This window comes from Anarrhichthys ocellatus, unplaced genomic scaffold (genome assembly GCF_004355925.1).
Source record: "Anarrhichthys ocellatus isolate YVR2014 unplaced genomic scaffold, GSC_Weel_1.0 scaffold10, whole genome shotgun sequence".
NCBI classification, from domain to species: Eukaryota; Metazoa; Chordata; class Actinopteri; order Perciformes; family Anarhichadidae; genus Anarrhichthys; species Anarrhichthys ocellatus.
This window is the reverse complement of record NW_022280040.1, coordinates 10,357,847-10,374,748: the sequence shown is the minus strand read 5'-3', so window position 1 is coordinate 10,374,748 and position 16,902 is coordinate 10,357,847. Positions and strand designations below refer to the sequence as shown.

General features: G+C 45.6%; 1 protein-coding gene across 1 annotated transcript in view; it reads left to right on the top strand.

The window, feature by feature from the left end:
- The window catches only part of drosha (drosha ribonuclease III), a 74,905-nt gene that overhangs the window by 25,001 nt on the left and 33,002 nt on the right, over positions 1 to 16,902 (top strand). Inside the window, 5 exon segments of the mRNA XM_031850104.1 lie at positions 5,050 to 5,188; positions 5,306 to 5,366; positions 5,691 to 5,750; positions 8,775 to 8,874; positions 10,911 to 11,013. Coding sequence (XP_031705964.1) covers positions 5,050 to 5,188; positions 5,306 to 5,366; positions 5,691 to 5,750; positions 8,775 to 8,874; positions 10,911 to 11,013 — 463 coding nt within the window.

Genomic DNA, 16,902 nt, shown 5'->3' with positions numbered 1-16,902 from the left:
GTGTGTGTGTGTGTGTGTGTGTGTGTGTGTGTGTGTGTGTGTGTGTGCGCGCGTGTGTGTGTGCGCGCGCGCGTGCGGATAAAGCCGAGGCTGTCAGCAGCTCACCACTACTGGGACTGAAATGGCCCAAGTAGGGAGCCATCATTGCTGGGCTTACAGCAGCTAGCCCATCTATTGCACAAACACACACACTGCCAAGATGGGTTTGGACAGAACGGCTGCGGTGCAAGTTGTGAGTGCAATGGTGCTTGTTCAGACAGCCCTCTCTGAGTCAGAACTGATTTCCGATCAGCCATCGCTTCTCATTTGCCTCCTCTCTGTCGGGATGATCACATTTTACGAGTCCAATGTTGTGTTTTTTCCGTCGGTGGTTTATTCATTTCTGACATGAGGGAATGCCACCACTCTAGTGATTTCATTATGAATGAAGAGTGCTTTCGATTTATGCTTTGAATGAATTCATCTGTAGCTGTATATACTGTACGGGGGAATGAAAACGTTCTCAGACCACCGTATGGCCGTTAGAGAGTGACATATCGCAGTATGGTGTTTAGATTAGCTCAGATTAGCTGTGTTCTTTAAAGGAATACCTCTTTTGAATTTCTGTATTAGATTCCTGAGGCTGTGAGAATGTGTTTTTTTAATTTTTATTGCCATGACATGCCCATTGTGAACCATGGGAACCTTTCGTAACTGAAATTAGGCTGAAAATAAGTAACATGGGGCCACAATCCTCTCTGGTGGAGAGGAAGTGTGGAAGGTAGATGTACTGTAGTTTGGCTCACCTTTTATGCTCAGGACCGGCTCCAGAAAACCACTCTGGGTTTTCTCCTTAAAGGTGATAAATCCGATATAACATTGTCCCAACGACAGCGTAAAAGCGTAGCATCCACTCTTCCCCACAACCCCGTCAGCACTGTTGCCGTCGTTTGCACTGTTAGCACCGTTAGCTGCTAGCCGTCACCATGTTGAGAGCTGTTTGGAGGCAATAGATAGAACTTTTAAACCAGTATTTCTACAGAGGAACAAAGGCCCCAGCTGTCATTCTTGCTTTGGGACAGTTTGCATCTGGATTCCAAAATGGAAATTTTTGTTCCAGCTTTAAAAGTTAATGAGCTGTATTCCCATTAAAAAGATCGTATTTCCCTGAGACGAGATGAAAGCAGCAGATCATCTGGGAACCAGAGGTTGGTGGGTCTGCACAGAATCGATGCTGGTTTCCAGCTCCTTCCCTCTAATGCTTTAATGAAGGCGCATTTGTGAAAATTGCGAGAACACGTGTCAATGTTTAATCACTATACTGTACTCGGTCCATAAATCAATGAGAACATCACTCGATTCTGCGTGCGGCAACATACCTGCTATTTCTATTCAGAATGGCAATGTGTTGCTGGCATGAGGCAACTGGCAAAAACCCAGCCGGAGAGCATGAGCCTCTGCACCCGGCACTTCCCCCCGCCGGGCTGCAGTGGAGCCACGGCCCTTTGAAGCTCGTCTTCTGAGAGCCTCCCTGTTAAACATTTAACATTTAAAACTTAGGGGTGGGGCGTGGGTTGGGTTTGGAGAGACATGTGTTCACGGTCGCCACATGTTCCCGCATCCCCACATCCACCAGACCCTCATAATCCTACCCGCCCCCTGTTGCTTCATCCCCACTCCTCTTTTTCAACCCATGCTGGCAGAACGAGAGGCATCACAGAGGATCTCAATAATTTAACCGAACAAGTCCTCGGCCCCGGCTCTCATATTGCATGCTTTTGTTTGTGTGCCCCCGCGAATGCGGCTGTGACTCTGAGTACTGAGTGCAGAGGTATTTTTATTTGTTTTGTTATTCACGGCGCTGCACGCCCATCCGTGTGATTGAGGTCTCCATTTGTTTCAAGTAGGGCTGGCCTGAATACCATTTTAAAGGCTTAAATTATTTACTTGTATTTCTGAGCGAATATTTGAATAGTCCTTGTAACAAATGCAAAATGATACACATTATTTATTTACACATTTGCAAGGCCTCACCCTGTATGGCTTTGGCCCTATGCGGCAAACTTTGGTCCGAGTGAAGTTAAAGCTTCATGTCTTAAAGCTGCATTCTCTCTAGTGTCCACCTCTGGTTGTATAGAAGTCTATGAGAAAATGACTCTACTTCTCTCTTGATTTATTACCTCAGTAAACATTGTAAACATGAGTTTATGGTCTCAATCTCTAGTTTCAAGTCTTCTTCAATACAGCATGTTCATTTAGTAGATTATGGTTTAGGGCGGGGCTTACTGTGATTGACAGGTCGCTACCAGAACCATATCCAGCCGTATCCGGCATCACCAAATATGGTAACTTCTGTTCACCCGTTACAAACATAAAAAACATGGCCACGGCCGTAATTCAAGATGGCCACATACCACTGAAGCCACAGTGGTTAACGGCGGTCCGGCTGTAGATACCTGTGGTGTAAGTTTTGATTTGTAGCATCTACCAGTAAATCACCACCGCAGCACCACAGCGATATACGCGCACCAGATGTGTTTTCTTTCTTCTTTTTGCACCTGCAGTGTATTATATTGTCATGAATACTTTACAGGTTGAATTGTGCCTGACCTGTACTTGTGAAAATACAAGAGGGAGGCTACCAAATCCAAACCTAGACAGCTAAATATATCACTCTTTTCATCCTTGACAAACGACACTCCTTTCGTTCTTACCTTTCACAATAAAAGCGCTATGTGATATAATATATTTGCAGACGATGGAACGTTTAAAAATACCAGAGAAATGTGGAAAGCTGCACTGCTGAGAGTTGTGTGTACGCTTGCCAAACGAGCTTCAGTTTGTCACCATCAGCCACAGTTTTTATTCACGTTTATCCGCCTGGATCGCTTTGAGGTCGGAAGTTGTAAATCTCAACCGGGAACACAAGGCTCTAAATCAACTTTAATGGCAAGCTAGCAAAAATCTGCAGCAATAAAACTAATACAACTCGCTACTTTCATCATCATTATCATGTTCTTTTCACAATGAGACGGAGAACATAAAATCCACACTTCCGTTCGCTTGCTGAATTGTCAAAACATATTTTTCCATATATTGCTCTCTGGTCTCCATAATATATATAATATATAATAGATATTTCCAGAGATCCAACGCGTTCCTTCTTATCTTTACCCACAGAGTCTTCTTCCGCCAGTGTGTATGACATAATGCAGTACTCCACAGTGGCATTGTTGGGTGCTGTTTGCCCGTCCGTTTCCCCGCATGCGGGTTCAACAACACTCTTTCCAGTCAAGTCAGCCGCTCTCCGCTGAGCGATGGTGTTTATTCCCGTTTAGCCAAAGGCGGTTGAGCAGCAGCTGAGGCAGTGATCACTAAATCCAAATCCCTCCCGATACTTTACGCAGTCATTATGTTGACGGGAACAGTTGCAGACGTCAATCCTCCCCACAGATTCGGCTTAAAAGCCAATGCCGTTGTTGGATGTTGTCCTCAACTGTGAAGGACCTGCAGTGTTTACAGAATAACTGATGTGTTTTTCTTGATGCGAGCTCCGAACTCTGTAGTTGAGGCTGTGTAGTCGGCAGTCATTGACTTGTGTCTGACATCCCACAATGGGGGAGTTGAAAGTGGAAGTAGACGCGGTTGTTGTTGTTGTTTTTTATTTATATTTCTTATCAAACTGTCAATGTGGCGCTGAGAATTGCTAGATTTCTGCTTATGTCAAATAACTAGCTTTTATTTTTCTTCTTCTTTCTCCCACACAAAAAGCTGTTCCTCTTAACCACAGGAAGAAAAAACAAAAGTACAATTGCTGTTGAATTTGTTGCCTCCGTGTTCAAGACTACAAAGCTGAAGGCCTCTTGAGCAACTATAAATATTGAAACCTCTCTGTTAACGTTTTACATATATATCTCATTGGAGCTTGAAATTGATTTGAAGTTGGCTGAAAGGAGACAAGCATTTTGAAAAGCAAGCCCGGGGGGGGGGGGAGTAGTTGGAGTTTTTTTTATTTTTTTTAGCTGAGATTAACATTCTCCTAATGTAAGATTGATAAAGGCTTGACATATCCTACTGAGCCCTATCTTTTTCCTTCTTCCTCCCCCGGCGAGTCGGAGATGTTAGGCAGCGGAAGTCTTTCTAGGCACAGCAATTTTTGTCCTCTATTCAAGCAAGCTAATGCGTTTCCTTCAGGGTTATTCTACCTTAAATTCCCTCTTTTGCCTCTCTTTACAGGTTTGAAAGTTTAAGCCATTAATTTCCATACAGACAACTTCACCGTGACAAAGAGGCGAGAGGGCATTCTCTCTCTCTCTGTCTCTGTCTCTCTCTGTCGCTGTCTCTGTCTCTCTCTCTCTCTCTCGCTCTCTCTCTCTGTCTCTCTGTGTTTGTCTGTGTCTCTCTCTCTCTTTGACGGTGTTTCCGTTTGTAATTGGTAATTAAGCAAAAGACGAAATGGAGCGCATGGGTCTCTGTGGAGGGTTTTCATGTAGCCTGAGGTTGGGCCATGTCGTAGATGTCTAAACGTTGTCGGTTTGGCTTTTGTTGCTCACCATTCAGTTCAGTTTTATTGGTAGAGCCCAATATCACACATTTGCCTCAGGGGCTTTAAAATCTCCAATGAGGAATAACTCTCCAAAAAAACAAACCTTTAACAGGGGAAAAAAAAGGAAGAAGCCTCTAACCAGTGAGAACACTATTGTCCCTCTGTTACCAGGAACAAAGTCCCCAGAACCCAGACTCTGGACCTGAACCAGGAAGTAAAAGCCCTTTTCATGTTTGCATTTCAACGACATACGAAGAACTCGAAATAGTAGCTTTTTATTTGTGTCGCACAGAATAAGACAACGACACCGGTTCAATGCATGTTCTTTGTAATTCGCTGCTTCTGCGACTTTTGATGTTTGGAGACAAGAAATACAACACAGGGCCTACAAGTAAAGTAAGACTTCTTTTCCTTAAGATTAAGGCCTCAGTTCCCAGAAAGGTTCCTCATAATGGTCCTGTGGTGGAGAAGCACTGCCTTGCTCCTATTTGCTAACCCCCCCCCCCCTCTATTCTCTCCTCAAGCTGGCCATGACGCACCCCAGTCACCACCTCAACTTCGGCATGAATCCCGATCATGCCCGCAACTCCCTCTCCAACTGTGGCATCCGCCAGCCAAAGTACGGAGACAGGAAGGTCCACCACATGTACATGAGGAAGAAAGGTGGGTCACTTTTGCCTTTTGTACTCCATTCTTGTTTCTGGTCTCAGTGTTGAATGACCACTCCGTCTACCACGGACCCTCACCCTCATCCCCTGTGGGGGGATTTGTTTTTTTCAGGCATCAACACATTGATTAACATCATGTCTCGTCTGGGGCAGGATGACCCCTCCCCCTCCAGGTAGGCTGCCCGCAGGCACATATCTGTTCATGCTATCACTGACCGCAGGAGCAATCAAAGGACCGATCCTCGTGATTAATATACCCGGCAGGCCTGCTGACAAGAAAATTAGCTTTAACTGTGAAAGGGAGGGAAAGGAAATGAGCTAATTTTAAGGGGCAACGGCTACTTATTATTAAACGTGAGCTGCTGTTATTCTCAGCAGCTGTGTGTGAGCGTACGTGTGCCCAAAAGTTTTTTCTTTATCGCCACTCCTCCCAACTGTCCTCACATCTCTCCTCCCCTCATCCCGTCTCCTCCCCCTCTCATCCTCACCCCCCTCAGGATCAATCACAACGAGAGACTGGAGTTCCTGGGTGACGCTGTTGTCGAGTTCCTCACCAGGTGAGAAAGCCCTTTTGTGCGTCTTTGATGGACGCAACCGCTAATTGAAGCCGACTACAACGCTGTCGGCCCCCTCTCTCTCCCCCGGAGTGACCCTCTCACTCCAATTCTCTCTCTCTCTGTCTCTCTACTTGTCTACACTACCCCGTGTCTGTCATAACCATGCTCATCTCCATAATTTCGACTCATCCAAGACAGTGATTTAATGGTAATTGGAACTGGGATGTAATCCCCCCCCCCTCCCCTGCCCGCCCTTTAACGGCCTGAAATTCTCCATGACAACTTGCAATTAGCTATCTGGACTTGCTGTCTGGAATGCTGACTGTGTTATTGACTCCCAGGTGAGTGTGGACTTTGCTGCCCGGCACTTACCTAAGCACAGTGCTAATTATGCGGAGCTATTATTAATCTCACACACTACCCACCCGCTGTACCTCCTCCTCTGAGTTGATATTACTTCACGAACATACAAGAAAAAGGCTTCCTCTCTCGCCACAGCAGGCTGTAGTACTTACACACAGACGGTAGAACGAATACATTTTTATCTGACTTCCATTTGCCCGACAGCATAGCTTCTACTACCAAAATCTAATTCCTAACCCTCCATGCTAACACTTCCACCACAGTGAACATTCAGGAGCGGGATTAAACCTTAATGGGAACTGACACTGGGTTACACAGGACACTACTTCAGCTCCTTATGCAACTGGAACAGTGTTACAAAGAAGGTGGTTAGCCTCTGTTTCTCAAGCTATCTCTGGGCATGTTTTGCCACTTTCCCCTCCTTCCTCCCCCCTCTGCTTCTGCCTCCCTTCTTTGATTGTTAGCATCTGACGAGGCATGCTTGGCCTACGCTCTGGCCCTCTGAATTATTTATCAGCCTCTTGTCCAGTTAAATGGGTACAGCAGATCCAGCCAACTGCCTTGTACACCTCCAGCGCACGCTGCCCTTAGAGGCTATCTGGGGCCTCTGCTGTCCAGCCAAGAGAATATTTTGCAAATTTGAATAGCCCCAACACAGAGAGTTAGTGTTGAACAGAAGGGGGTCACGGCATGATTTTATTCTAAAAGGGTCGGCAGATGATGTAAAAAAAATAAGTCCGCTTGCAATATTTGTAATCCTTCTAAAAAAACTAAATATTTCATAAAGAGGAGTATTTGATGTTCAGGTACGTCTTTTTAAAGTGTTAATAGACACTTTTCTTTTTGCTTTACTTTTATCATTATGAAGTAATGTGAGCCTCTTTTTCACTACCCAATTCTGTCTATGATCTCGAGGGAAAATGCTTGATGTATTTACTAGTTTTATTCCACCTTACAGCACTGAGATCAGGCTCTCTTGTTCAAATTGGGATTCTTACGGTTGTTTCTTGCTTTGGAGAGTAGCCAGGCTGCTAACAGAAGCCATGTTGCTAACGCTAACACAAGCAACCAGAAAAATGAACACGGTGCTACGAGAAAGCCAGAAACAAACATCTACGTTTGTTTCTGAGACAAAAGAAACAAACATCTATGTTAGCATTAGCAACATGGCTGAGGCTAGCTAATGCAAACACTAGCAGCCAGAAACAAATATCTATGATTCATTATCCATTTGATAATTGAAACAACGTAAGCTAAAGCCAACCCAAGCAGCTAGAAACAAACATCTGTGATTCATTGTCCCTTTGCTAATCTAACCAATGCTAGCTAAAGCTAACACCAACCCAAGCAGCTAGAAACAAACATCTGTGATTCATTGTCCCTTTGCTAATCTAACCAATGCTAGCTAAAGCTAACAACAACCCAAGCAGCCACAAACAAATATCTATGATTCATTGTCTGTTTCATGATCTAAACAGCAGTAGCTAAAGCTAAAGCTAACACTAGCAGCCAGAAACAAACACCTATGTGTTCTTGTCTGTTTGCTGACCTAAACAAAGATCAAGTTTTCTTGCTGTGGTGAAACTCAGCCTAATGTAATCCGGTAGACAGCGGTGCCAACATTACTACCACTTGGAAATGCTAGAAGGAGGAAAAGTTGAAAGGTTTTCTGTTGCCACTTTTAATTATTAAATTATTACATTCTAAAGCCTAAAGATATGTTCTTCCCATGGAGTTTAAGAAGCACTGCTGCAGAACATGTGAGGAAAAGCACATGAGAAATGGATTACGGATGAGCTTCAGAGAGCTACAGTTTCGATGTTCACTTAATGACCCTGTGATGTACTGCACGGCCAACATGTTTGAAGATCAATTTCTTTGTGGCTGAGATTTCTTTTAAACGAAGGAGCTTTTCATGAATAAACTGAGGTACAATCACGAGGTTTTTGTACCTGAACAATGCGATGTGGTCCAGTCAGCCTCTGTCTCTGACTGACACTTTTGCCAGCAAACTAGTCTAATTATTTTTCATTACACTAAGTGCTTTTTATTAATTCCTAGTACTTTGTTTTCACACTAAGATCACAATACCCTGACAAATAGACCTCTCGTGAATTTGGAAAACAGAACACCACCTGCTTTCCTCTCTTTGCATTGATTAGAAATGACTGAATTAAATGGCCTGTTTTAATTCAAATGAAATCAAATGATACGGTGCGGTTAGGGAGACGCCGGACCGTAATGAAAATGGAACCTGCTCGCCCGGAACCCAGCTGTGGAACCACTGAAGCGCCTGCGGCCATTTCTGGGTTCCAACACGGACCTGGAAAGGCTGGGAAGTCTCTGGGAAATGAATTGGGTGATCTTGGCAAGAATTGGTGAAAACAAATTAAACTAATATCTAACAGTTTTTAATCTGACTATGCATCTTTTTTGAAAGTTGCACACCCACTTTTCCTCATTACACATTCTCATCTGTGTCAGTGTGAGGGGTGGTTGTCACTAGATTTTGCGACCTTGTCATATTTCTCTGCCACTTTTACTGTTGTTTCATGAGTACTTATCTTTGTAGTCAGACAAGAAATTAAAGCCATGAAAAAAATAAAATAAAATCTGAATCCAGTGACTGTTCTAATTCTGTTTTCGTCTCTCTGTCCACAGTGTCCACTTGTACTACCTTTTTCCCGGTTTAGAGGAGGGCGGCCTGGCCACCTACAGAACGGCCATCGTGCAGAACCAGCACTTAGCCATGCTAGCCAAGGTAAACTCACAACAAGGCCTTCCTCTGCCGGTCAGAGCAGTGAAAGGTCTCCCAACTGATGGGAGAATGTGTTTGAGACAGTGTTATTGTTTTCTGCCTCGCCGTTACGACTTTGCTTCTTTCTAAGGGGGCATTGGGGAAAAGAGTAATTTTGTCTTCCTGCCATCCCGACCCGTTTTTGTTTTTTTTTTGCCCCTCAGGTTTGTAATTGGAGTTAAAAGGTTGTTGTTTTGGAGGACTAGACTAGTGCGACTGGGGTCCCTGTGGGCCCCTAGAAGTCTTCCTGAAACACTCTCCAGTTCCTGTTATCGCTAGACCCCCTCGCTTCCCTCCCTCTCTCTCTCTCTCTCGCTGGCGGCGTCGTACAGCCAAGCCGCACTCACTGGCACGTTTGTAAAGAACACAACAATAATCGTCCCGTGATGTGGAGAAAGCAATTAAAAACTTCAATCTTTCATGTTGCTCCCCGCTGAATACAAAGATGCAGCCGCCCGAATCTGCATTAGTGCTGTGTAGCAGTTTGGCTTGTTTCAATTTGCCGCTCGCGGTAAAGTGAGTGTGATACAGTGTTCGACGTTGCCAAGTTGTTTACCAGGCTCCTCTAAAGCCGTCTGCTCAAGAACACTCGCAATTATCTTTCAAAAACTATCTTCAGCGAGCGACGGCACAATCCGCCACTTCACTTGGAAGGCTTAAAAGTCAGAGCGGGTTCCCTCTGAGTTGGAGTATTTATGAATTGTGATTTAATTTGTGTGTGCAATCACGGGGGGTGGGATACCACCAACAGCTATCAGCCGTAATTAAATAGCACCCTGACTGTTTTTTGCTGGGTTTTCGTCTGCCAGTAAAATCAAGTTTGGCTACTTTTGACGTGGCTCAAAGGAATAGTTGCAGAAAGTTTGACTGACCCACAGTCCCGCACATTACACTACTTATTTACATTACATTTCTATAATTGTGTTATTATTATTATTTGATTGAGATAAAAAGATCACTTCATTTAATCCCAGTGGGGAAAAAAAACATTGTAACAACTCCACAATAGAGACCGTGCACAAATTAACTCATTGTTGTCCCTTTTATGTTGTAGCTTTTGTGTGATTGGATGGATATTTCATTTGGACGCGTCTATCTTGCCAGCCTTGGCATCTTGCCTCACCTCCAGAAGAGCGCAGCGTGACTAAGCCTCTGGCTTTATTGTGTCATTTCATCCTCCACAGTTTTGTGAACACATGCGATAACTGTCTTCACGTGGAGCAGCATTGTGTGTATTTTATGATTTGTCAAATATATCTATCAAACTGCTGTCACATAAATCAGGAAACAAATTACATCAGAACACTCAAGGAGGTTCTGCTGGAAAGAAACACAATTCAATAGAAAATATAAAAGAAACGCCTAGAATGAAATAAAGATGGAGACAAAACTAAACTCGCTCAATTGTATACTGTACATAAATACTGCAAGTCATTGGACATAATTATTATTAAAACAGATTTAAAAGCTCAGTTATAACTTTATATTAACCAGTATGAGTGAATATATATCAATTGATGTCAGTTCTTTGTCTTTTCAACGCCATCGGGGTCCGGTGGCGGTGCAGCAGCTTCTCTGTTATGCATACTTCTAGAACAAGAGTGGTTCACCAGTGAAACAACTCACTACTGTTCAGACTGAATGAAGGTCACCACTGTTCTATTTTCCTATTTATCTTGGGATTATCGTGTGTGTGTGTGTGTGTGTGTGTGTGTGTGAGAACATTTTCCTCCTGTGCCGGCTTAGTGCATCATGCCACAGCTGGACAACACATGGGCACATCTGTCAGTGCCATGAAGTAGAACCTTTTCCAGCAAGGGCAGGCAATCTTTTTCATTTCCCCTGAGTTGTTTGCCCCCACCCACCTCCCCCCCTCCCCTTGTTTTCCATAGAGAGCCCATGAAAATGTGCAACACCAAAAAATGCTATTACTTTTTCAAGAGGCTATTACCGGGGTGTCGGTGGCGGCGCACTGATATGAATGTGTTTGTCTTTTACAGAAACTGGAGTTAGATCGCTTCATGCTCTACGCTCACGGGCCGGATCTGTGCCGGGAGTCGGACCTGCGACACGCCATGGCCAACTGCTTTGAGGCTCTTATCGGTGAGATTTCCACCAGACTAAAGATAGAGGCGGGGATGATGGCTGCGCAGGAGAATAAAAAAAAAACAAATGAACTAAATAAGTAAATCTATTCCTACAGGATATATTTACATACGGTGAAAACAAACATTAGGTGGTGGTGGGTTTAATATTCTAGTATTTGCTGGATTCTGCAGCAGCACATGTATTGGTAATGCTTCTACACATAAATGTGTTTAAATCACCTGCTTTTACCTCATGTGCTTCAGCTTTTACCTCATGTGAATCAAACTGAATCTTTTACTAGTTTAATTCAGGTGTGTGTTAAGCTGTTTAAATAGCTGCAGTGGATCTCCCATTAGGCCCCTGGAAACATTACACAGCTGTATTGATCTCGGGGAGGTGTGGTTTGACCTCTGGCTGGACAGGCAATCCCCAGAGCGCCGCTCTCCTTCACCCGCACCAAACGCATACACAAGCTTGCTATTCATCCTCCTCGCAGTTCAGCTGCAGAGTTTGTGCAGCGATTACCACACACACACACACACCAAAACTCTTGGCGGGGACCGTGTCCCTCCCTGCGTCCAACCCCATGGGCAGCGCTAAGCCTCGCTCCCTGAGAGCCGCAGAGTCGGCAGCTTTCCTCATCTTATCGCCATCTTGATTGAACCAGTTCCGCCATCTCCGCGCTCCCCTGATGATACGGATACAGAAAGTGGGTGGCTTTAAAAGAAGTCTTCCTGCACCAAAACAGCAGTGCGCAAAGAGTGGCGGAGGGGGGGGGGGGGGGGGGGGGGGGGGGGGGGGAGTGCTGACTGGCACCGCGGCCCCTGTCGGCCCTGGGGCCCCCCGTACTTGTTTCGGGTTCATTATCAGGCGGAGACGAAGTCCTAATCTATTCCGTCGCAGCGGCGGAGCCACGACACCAGATGCCTGTCTGTCTTTCCTTACCCTCTCTCGTCTTCCATCTCCAAACTTCAGCTTAATAAAAGAAATGTGATGAATAAACAGGGCTGCAGCTATGAAGGAGCCGGTGAGAAATACGCTGTCAGAGAGCACCCTGTGGTGACGGGTTTTGGATTACTAAATATCACCCCATACACACACACACACAGACAGACGCGCTAAGGGGCAAAACATGCTCGCATACACACAGATTTGAGGCGCACAAAGTCAGTTGCGTTGAAGATGCCGTCTGATGTTGCCTCCCTTCCATAACTGAGACTTTTGTCATCTTCATTTTGTTTTGTTTTTAGCTCAAACACCTCCTTTAAGACCTTGTCGTCGTGCAGTCGATCAGTCTCCGCCCTCTCCCGTCTCTAGCTTACTCTTTATGTCCCATCGCTCTCTGTTCCCCCCCCTCTGTGATCTAGAGTTCGGGCTTTATTAGGTGAAAGATGTGCCACACATATGATGAGGCATCATGTCACTCTGTCATCACCCTCCTCACCCTCAAACTCTCTCACCGAGTAGAGCGTTTCCTCCTCGGATGGCTCACGTGCCGCGGGGCTGGTACGATGGCTCACAAACGCCTCGTCTTTTCATCCTCGCGAGCTTATTTTTCCATCTGACAGAGACGTCAAAACCGCCACTTTCCCAAAAGCAGCAGGCGCCGCATCAACAGACGCTGCCGCCTTGTTGTCTGAAGGTACCATCTTTTTTTTTTCTTGCTATTTTAACACAGTTTTTTTTTTTTTTCCTTCCCTCCAGCGTGCACACGCGAAGAATTCAAAAAGGCTCCTTTCCGCACACCGAGAGCTGTGATGGAATACGACATGCTCGTAATATTTCCAAGGCCCCGGCAGATAGCGCCGACGGCTTACTATGCATGTTTTCTGACCTTTGTTTTATTTGTTTCCTGCCACGGTGACCGTTGAACCTGGGCTTTGTTGGAAATGGCAGATAATCTCCTGCTTTGCATGGGCAGAGCTTTTCCCTCCGTGGAGCCGAGAATGTGTCTATCTCCTAACCCCGAGGCAGGGCCATTCTCTTACCCGAGACAGAGGGAGAAAGAAACGGGGGAGAGCTGGCGAGAGGGAGGGAGGAAAGGAGGGATAGCGGTGGAGGAATAGAAAGCAAAGGCATCTGCAATGCAAATGGTGCCCTGCAACCCTGAATAATTCAAAGTGTTGAATGGAAATCTTGCTTTTCTGATCCCCTGTCATTAACTTCTGCCGCAGTGAGCCATTCTCATTTGGGCTCTTTTGGCCTGCGCACCTCCCATTCTGTACCCCCACCCTCCCCCCCTTCCCTCCCTCACCCTCTCCCTCTGTACTTTCGCTCTTGCCCACTTTACCTCTTCGTCTTTAGAAAACCGCTTTCTCTCCCTCCTCTGCTTATTCATAGAAACCCTCGTGCGCCTGTTGCCCTCCCGTTTCCTTCTCAGGTCCTCTCCGCTGATAAGCCACGGCGCTTCCTTCCTTCCCGAACTGTTTGAAAAGAATCGAGAGAAGAAGAAAAGAGGCCCCACTCTGTTTTTTTATGGCCCTAATTTCCTTGTACAGTTGATCTGTGGATTATACGCTGCCAGCAGCCATGGGGGATACAGATGGTGAACCTTTGTGAGGGCCTTCTCTAAGCTCTTCCTATTAAAAGAACGGAGAGAAAGGATTATCTCTCACTTGCTGAATATCAGATTCATACACAATGCAGCCGGTGTATTCATCGAGCGAGCACTGCTCCCTTTGTTAATTGCTGCAATGGTAGCAGCGGTGGAGTTGCTTTTCTTGCACGCGCCCTCTTTTTTTGTTTTGTGTTTCTGCATCTCACCCCCCCTCCCTGCTCCAAGCCTCATTTTTTGAAAAGTAAGATGTTTGATGTCACAATGCACTCAGCCTGCCTTTGTCGCCGCCGTGGTGCAAATTCTATTTTCATGTTTTTTTTTTTGGTTTTGTTTATTTTTCGCCTTTTTTAATGTGTTGCTTTCTGTGTCCGTCTGCCGCTTCAGCCCCCGTTGAGCCGAGAGGGAGCGGCTTAATATATTATTTGATGGATTAGAGCCTGAGCGTTTTTGAATAATTCATTCCAGGTTATTAATGTGACTGTCAGCCGCTGGTGTTTCATGTGCCCCTGACTCTGGCTTTTTATTGGTCACTGAAAGCCCACAGACATTGGAATTCTACTCCTAAACATAACGGCGTACAGTCGGCGTGGCTGATGTGGAGATTCATTAGCGGCTGGCCTTCTCTGGCCGTGACTGATATCCTCTACGCAGCGCTGGATGGAAACTTACTTAGAGTTTGTACACCGTGTTCTCTCTGACCTGAAACTCTCACCAGGAAGTTTCTAATCTATCAGTTTGGGGCTGGGTTGCATTATAGGCTCCAGCTCCATTTCAAAGTTATGGATATTCATTAACAAAGACTGCAAAGAATAGTGTAGTAAGTAATCTACCTTGAACAAACTGGAGTATAAGTGTACTTAACTTTTAGGATCTCAAATACTTTCTAAAGTTAGTTGTTAGATTTTTGGGGTAATGTAAAAACGAACCCAGACGTATTCAAATACTGACTTGGACATTGATTACCAATGCAGCGACGCTTCGAAGCATTCGGGTCAGACTTAATAGGATCTGAATCCTATTTTCCTGTAAGAGGGCACTCGGATCCAAGCTTACCTCACTCGTGGGCCTCCATCGCCGAGCGCCGGCTTCCCCCCGGCAGGGTCGACAGCTCAGCGGGTTGAATGCGCCGCGGCTCTTGAGACTGCAGAGTGATTTGGCCAGAGCATGATGCTACTGCGAGATGAGCTGCAGAGAGAGATGCTAGCATATAATTGCCGGTGGAGTTGGCTGGCCTTCTTTGTGCTGCTGTGTGTGTGTGTGTGTGTGTGTGTGTGTATTCAGGGCGTCAGCTGCAACTTTGCAGGCTGACAGGGTGGACTGCGAAGCACAGATCTCCGTTTAATGATTACGGCAAGTTGTGCAATTGATTGGATCGCTTTGGGGCACACTTTTTTTTTTTTTTTCTTGCACGGACAGCCTGCCTTGTCAAGAGTGTTCTCTCTAGAATTAACTGCATATCTTGGTTTCTTCATCCACGGCCCCTTTGATTGACACCAACGGTGTTGCTTTGAGATTTTTAATACCTTTTTAAATCCCTTGAGGCTCTCCTGGTTTCTCCCCCTCCTGCTTACCTCACACCTTCTCCTTCCTCTTGGAAGAAGTTTTGAAAATCGAATAAGAAGAAAAAAGTTCCAACGACTTTAAGGCCTCCATTTGGGGGAACTCGCATAATCTGCTGTGTCATCAAAACATGAAGAAATCTGCCTGCCGGCCCCACCCACACCCCCCTACCGTCAGCGTTCACGCACATGAAGGAATCATGAGTGATGGTTGAAAGATGTTCAACAACTGGGTCCTAGGAGGGAGTTCTCATCCTCCCACAGCTGGTCTCCAGAGGAAACATCTGCTGCGTAGCAGCATCAAGAACTCTGGTCCACATTATGGCGAAAACCACAAATCTCAGAGCTGAGGCTTAGTGGAAAACTTCCTCCTCTCCAGAGCCTCCTGCGGTCAGCCTCTCGCCCCGACACGCCAAGATAACTCGCTTACTGATGCGTCTGCGAGGGCGGTAGGAGCCCTCCGGGAGGCACAGTCCTTCCTTATCGTAGTACCATTTAGTATTTGCGCCATTTATCGTCTCGCACAAAATGCCATACCAACATGGCAGTTACCTTGGCCTGCTAGCTTGCAAGCTAACTCCTCACACAGATGTTATGTTACCTGATGTGTTTTATCCGGCTAATCTTTTTTTATCAGCCGGGAAGCGAAAGAACGAGCGAGACCCGCTGAGAGTACATCCTGGAACTAGTCACACAGACATCGGAGACGTCTTCCACCACTGTTTGCTTGGCTAGTCTTTCCAGCTACGTATTTTCAGTCTCATACATCAACAGTTTTATGAAAAAATGCCACTTTATTGACGTGCAAAAGTGATCTGTTAAACTGGCACTGGCACAATTCAAACGTGATGAAAGAAATCCGTTGATTACCGATTCGTGGTCCCACGGTGGTCCAGCGGAAGGGGACTTTCCTCTCTATTGTGTTCTGATTCCGGCCATAATGACTCCTCTGTTAAAAAAAAAACGCAGCAAATTGACGAGCTACGTTCATTATTTTACCACTCGACTACATTTGTGCATTAGTAAAGGTCCTCCACATGAGTGAGAGCCTGTGACTTGCCAAAGTAGCTGCTAGGGTAAAACAAAGTTGTCAGGAGGCTTAATCACATTTTACCAACATTTGGCCAATGGCTGGTAGTAATTTCCCACTGTGGTTGCAAAGTAAAGGGCATGCGAGGCAGATCGAGTGGGTGTTCATTTGTGTTTGTCTTTGTGCTAGGTGGGTTTGTTTGTATTTCTTTATGGTGTCGGTTATGTAGGCTGCATCTTCACTGTTTGTGTGTGTGTGTGTGTGTGTGTGTGTGTGTGTGTGTGTGTCTGTGTGTGTAAATGGCCTGTTAGCCATCTGAAAGCAGTTTCCCTCCCCAGATGATGAATCCCTCATATGTTTTTGATGTCGTCCATGAAAACAGTTTGCGCATTTAGACTTTGCAGCCGCGCCCGCGCCCCATTTCCACCGGCTCATTTATGCACATAATAAAAACCTCTGCACGATTGTATACCCAATTTGCCAGGTGGTTATTGCTTTCTAAATTGAATGAGCCACTCTAAGTGTGATGGTTCCAAGTTGTACGCAGCTTAGAGGCACCATGATAGTTCCACTGATTTTAGTAGGAACAGCAGAAGAGCCGAAACAAACAAAACGCACAAAAGGAGAGTTGACTCGTGCAAAGCAGCTGACTATTGCAACCCAATGAGCGGGCGAGGCTGAGAGAGAGAGAGAGAGAGAGAGAGAGAGAGAGAGAGAGAGAGAGAGAGAGAGACACAGAGAGAGAGAGAGAGAGAGAG